Raw genomic sequence first — 5,844 nt, forward strand, 5'->3', positions numbered from 1 at the left:
CGAACGCATACGGGACAAACAAACAAACAAACAAACATACATTTATATATATATATATATATATATATATAGAGAGAGAGAGAGAGAGAAAAAGACATTGATTCTCTCCCTCTTTCCCCCCTTATAATAGTATCCATCCCTCTAATCCACCTCTGCCGCTAAATAGCGGCCTCCTCTCCTCCTCCTCCTCATCCTCATCATCTTCCTCCTCTTCCTCTTCCTTCTCTTCCTCTTCCTTCTCTTCCTCTTCTTCCCCGTCTTCCTCTTCTCTCATGGCTTCGAAGGTCGTAAATATAATATTTTGTGAATTAGTAGACTAAAACAAAAATTTAAAAAATATAAAAATATTTATATACGTAAGCTTTCAAGATTAAATCAAACATGGTACAATTCAAACCTATGACAGGTAACACGGATGTCGGTGTGTAATACTTTTTACATCGATATCCGTGTTAACTCTTATAGGCCTTTTGTTACGACGGAAAAGCATGCATAACGGTGGGCCCACCTACGTCTCGCCGAGCGACGACAAGTTCGTACAAGTTTTAACTTGCACGCGACGCAACGATTGGCTTCCTATTGATCTGCGCCTATAATTGGTTCGCTGTAGCTCGCGGTTTCGATATAAAAGGAGGGCGTCTTTCACGCGACAGACATACTCCACGTCGGACCTCGGTTTAGATCGGAGCTTCCTGTTATTGAGTGATCTTTTGCTTTGGAGTGGATTGTGACGACCTATTCTGCGTGACTAGTGGTTTTGCGCTTGCTTTGTTAGCGGTCGCCGCTCGCACTCGAGAAGCGCGGTGGCGACAACTGATGTTTAAGCTTTTGGGCATCCCTCCACCTTTACATCTTACGAGATTCCACCCGGACTCGGCCTAAAACGCCATGCTGACGACCGCGATTCTGCGGGACCCTTAAATCCTCCTGACAAGTTTCTCCGCTTGGAGAAACCTCACATTAACGACACGCAAGGTAATATAAATTTATCTAATCGTTTCGAATGTCTCATGAACCTTATCGAGCCGATGAGGAGGACGGCGAAACCAGAACCCAGCCGAACCACTCGGAAGACGAAAATGGGTCACAACCGTCATGTACTACACGAAATTTAAATAACAATCCAGGTAACGCTCGGATTAATGACAAACAACCGCTGCGTAAAGACAGAAACCCCCCCCCCAATTTACTTAGCTCAACGTCTTCACAATTATACAGAGTTCTCTCGCCTCTTAAGAAAGCACACCGGGGATTTCACTATGAAATTCCTAGGCAATCAAATGCGAATTCAATTTTCCAAAGTAAACGATTTCATAGAATTTAAAAATTTCGCTATAAAGCATAAATTCGCATTCCACACTTTCTCATTGCCAGAAAATAAATCTTTTACCGTCACACTCAAAGGCCTGCCTCAAATCCCAACGCAAGAAATAATAGATGAAATGGCAGAACATGGCATTGTAATAAACTCTTGCAGCCAAATTAATGATGACAGTAGTATTTTTGCCATCTACAAAATCAATTTAAGCTCAGAATTCACATTAAATCACCTTCGAAAGATACAATTTTTATTTCATTCTAGAGTATATTGGAACAAATTTATCAACAGAAAAACAATTTTACAATGCTACAGATGCCAGGCCTTTAGGCATACATCATCAAGCTGCTTTAGAAAACCCCGGTGTGTCAAATGCGCTGCGAACCATCTCACTAATGAGTGTGAGAAAAGCCCGGATTTGCCAGCCAAGTGCTGTAATTGCTCCGGTGATCATCCGGCAAGCTTTACAAAATGCCCTGCATATTTAAAATTTTTAGAAAAACGTACTTCTCAGCGTACTCCATTAGGCCCGGCAGTCTCATTAAACGAAAATGTAAATCACGGTTTCGCTAACTCGCAAATAAATCCGGCAAGTACTTTCCAGCAAATTTCAAATCGCCAATTAAACAAAAACCCCTCCCTGCTCCACTCTCCCGCGAGAGCACAGCCGCCTCACGCGGGTATCCTTCCCAAACAGTTTTATAGCCATATAAATAACGATCACTCGCTTTCAGCACAATATAACCAGTAGGTCCACTCAGCGAAAAACTGAGTCTTCGCGCAGGTATCGCCGCGCAACTTTTATTTTGGGTTGGATCCAATGAAATGCAAGACGATAGGAACGTACATATACATATATGTACAGACAATTTATAAGCAATTACATTAGAAATTTTCTTTAGTGATCACTCCTACGAATAATTGCTACTAATAAAACGTTTTATTTGATTCACACATTGAATTTATTGATTTACTGTATCGAATCCATATTATTATTTATCTGTTTTATTACTTGTGAGGCACTTTTCTCAATTCGGTCCTGGATTTAACGTGGATGCTCACGTGATCCGGAAAAGAAGATCAAAGATGCCGACACGAAGTGGACCTACTGGTTATACTGTACTTTCAGTCTCCTATGCAAACATTCTAAAGCATAATACGCATCATGAAATTCCGGCAAATTCCGGCTATCCTCAAAACGATGATATTTCAGATTTTAATAACTTATTGTCCGAAATTCGAAAACTCAAACAACATATAGATATTAAAAACATGCTTGCAGTAATCCGCGATTTAAATGTCAGGCTCTCCACCTGCAAGGATGGCCTAGAAAAGCTTCAAGTGTTTGCCGAGGCAGCAAATCTTATACATTAACACACGATAATCTCGCCGCGTCGGGATTGAAATTTTGCTTGTGGAACGCCACAAGCTTAAATAATAAAGACACGGAATTAAATTATTTTCTAAATTCGCACAATGTCGACGTTGCCCTTGTCACTGTAATATGGCTACATTCTAAAATTAATCTAAATTTCATTGGCTACAATATCGTTCGACTTGACTCCCCACGAACCATTGGTGGTGGCCTTGCTGTGATTTTGAAGAAATCTATCCCGTACACTACCTTCCCACAAGTAACCCTTCCAGTAAGTGAAATTGTAACGGTCAAAATTCTTTCTAATATAAATATGATTGTGGATGCGGCTTACATCTCGCCCAAGGCAAATTTTTCTCCAGATACTCTAAATACAGTTTTTGGGGGTAACCAGCCAATCCTTATCGGGGGCGATTTTAACGCTAAACGTCGCTCTTGGAATAACTTTTCTAATAATCAACGTGGAGTCAGATTATTACACTATCTAAACAAGACTAACATATCAATAATACACAGTGACTCATACACTCATAAACTACCGAGGCAAAACCCAACAAATATTGACATCTTTCTTATCAAAAATTTACCCTACACGTACAAATGCTACACACTACACGAACTTCAATCCAATCATCTACCAGTTATTCTCGAACTTGATAGTACTAATATTATTAAAAAAGATAAATTTATTTTTCATACAGATTGGCAAAAATATACCAATTTTACTAATAACTGGGCAATTAACACTATTAACAGCAAACTAAACAATTGCGAAGAGATAGACAACTGCATTACCAAGCTGCAAGAATTTATTTGGAAATCTTACAACAGGGCCACAAATAAGATAAAATGTAATAATAAGCTGTTTTACTCTGCGCACCCGGAGGCTGTGATTAAATTAGAGAGATCGGTCAAGCTACGTAATTACTACCGTAGAAAGTACCAGAGATCTGGCCTCATTAAATATGAAATTTTCTCAAATACCTTAAATAATCAGATAAAACATCACATCAATGATATTAAGCTTAAAATGTGGGAGGACAAATTAAAAAATTTCAATACTCAAGATCACTCACTTTGGCATTCAATAAAGTCGAGACAAAGAAGAAGTCCTCCTTTCCCACCATTTGTTCTCTCTGATAATTTCATAGTCTATGATAATAAAGATAAAGCTATAGCACTTGCGCAATATTTTCACAGGACCTTCGAATCTTCGCAAAATCGTCCTTCCCCGTTCGAGGATTATGTAAATAGGTATGTTCTTTCATTAGAAAAAGAAGAGATCACTGTCGAAACAAACTTCCTGAGCCCGACTCTGGTGCATTCTATCGTGAAAAAATTCCCGAACAACAAGGCCCCAGGCTCTGACCGCATTACCGCCGTTCAGTTGAAGAGGGCTTTGTTCCGTATAGTACTTCAGTTATATTACATTTACCGAGAATCACTCAAAAGATGTTATTTTCCTTCCGTCTGGAAACAAGCTACGATATTAGCTTTTCCAAAACCGGGTAAATCACAAACATCTCCATTAAATTATCGCCCTATCAGTTTGCTTAGTATCAGTAAAGAGTAAAATATTTGAAAAAATAATACTCGGTCGTATTAACCTTCACATACACGATAACAACATTATAATCAATGACCAATTTGGCTTTAAACCAGCGCATTCTACCGTCCAACAATTATTACGGGTCACAGAATATTTCGCGCTAGAGATCAATAAGAAACGTAACTCAGGAATGATTCTGCTCGACCTAAGTAAAGCATTTGACTTCTGATATGTATGTGGAATGTGTTTGTCGCCACGTGCTGGGCTAACGATACATATTTTTACGAACTCAACTTCCCCCTTCCCTTTTGCCACATGTGAGAGCGAATACCGAGGAGGTTCTCCGGGCACTTCCCAAACCGACTTACTAGCAAGCGGATCTCTTTTCTATTGTATCTCCATATAGTTAAATATATCTATCATTACGTTACTCCGGATTTGGTGTGCTCTACCTATCAGCTCCGATCTTCCACTAATCCCGAAAAACACATCAACTCCGTATGGCACTCAGGCTTGCTCTATAAACTTGGGCAAATGAATTTCCCCATTTATCTAATAAAACTCACACATAGCTTTCTTAATAACCGAACCTTCTCAGTAAACTTCCACGGGGAGCGCTCTTCCCCTCTCCCGGCTTCGGCGGGCGTCCCCCAGGGCTCCAATGCAAGCCCTACTCTATTTAACTTATTTGTGAACGATATTCCAAGGGTCGACAGTACCCGGCTGGCTGTCTATGCTGACGACACGGCAATATACACCTTCTCATGGAGTCCCGCACTAATCACGTCCAGATTACAGCAGCACGTTGATCTCATTTTGCAGTTCTTCCAAGACTGGAAAATGTCCATCAACCCTGACAAAACGAAGGCGATAATTTTTACCCGCAAGAAATTACCGCCTCCCCCCTCTGTACGTGTATTAAATTACAAAGTCCCGTGGGCGTCGCAAGTCAGATATTTGGGTGTCGTGCTCGACTCAAGGCTTGGCTGGGGCCCTGCCATATCAGGGGACCTATCATGAACTTTTGACGATTCCGATTGGAAACACAAGATTCCGCCCGGCGAATTTCCGACTGCGATTCCTCTCACGCGTTTTTGTTATTATGGATTCCGAGCGGAATCGGTTTTCCACGCATTTCTGTAGGAATGAAGCTGAATGAAACGAGAGGAACGAGTAAAATGGACTATTATGACCAAATACAGTGCAGAAAAAATATCTAATAAAATGTCAAATGTATGAAGAAACAAGACTGACAAGATGACAGATGTAAGGAATATAATAATTTTGTTATTAAAAATATTCTTATTGTACAAAATATTGCTATTGTTATATTATTATATGTAATATTATACATATATACATATATATATGTATATATATATACACGTAATAAGCATACGTACATATATGTATACATATATATATTTAAAAAAAAATCATTTTCTTAATTAATAGCGAAGGAAAAAAACTACTTTGGAACAACGGCAAATAATAATTCAATTCATGGAAAAACATCCCGATTTAGCACAAAATCGGGTAAAAGGTCTTGAAGCACGAAAAAAACAGCAGATTTATGGGAGCAGTTAGCAAATGAATTAAATA

At 39.3% G+C, this 5,844-nt stretch overlaps 1 protein-coding gene across 1 annotated transcript in view; it reads left to right on the top strand.

Moving 5' to 3' along the window:
* Positions 1–1,003: 1,003 nt before the first annotated feature.
* LOC105461156 (probable citrate synthase 2, mitochondrial) overlaps positions 1,004–5,844 on the top strand; it is a 13,659-nt gene continuing 8,818 nt past the window's right edge. Inside the window, exons 1-3 of the mRNA XM_011707642.1 lie at positions 1,004–1,127; positions 1,375–1,497; positions 1,583–1,775. Coding sequence (XP_011705944.1) covers positions 1,004–1,127; positions 1,375–1,497; positions 1,583–1,775 — 440 coding nt within the window. The remainder of the gene's footprint in view (positions 1,128–1,374; positions 1,498–1,582; positions 1,776–5,844) is intronic.

Source organism: Wasmannia auropunctata, unplaced genomic scaffold, assembly GCF_000956235.1.
Source record: "Wasmannia auropunctata unplaced genomic scaffold, wasmannia.A_1.0 LD336101.1, whole genome shotgun sequence".
In the NCBI taxonomy this organism is placed as follows: domain Eukaryota; kingdom Metazoa; phylum Arthropoda; class Insecta; order Hymenoptera; family Formicidae; genus Wasmannia; species Wasmannia auropunctata.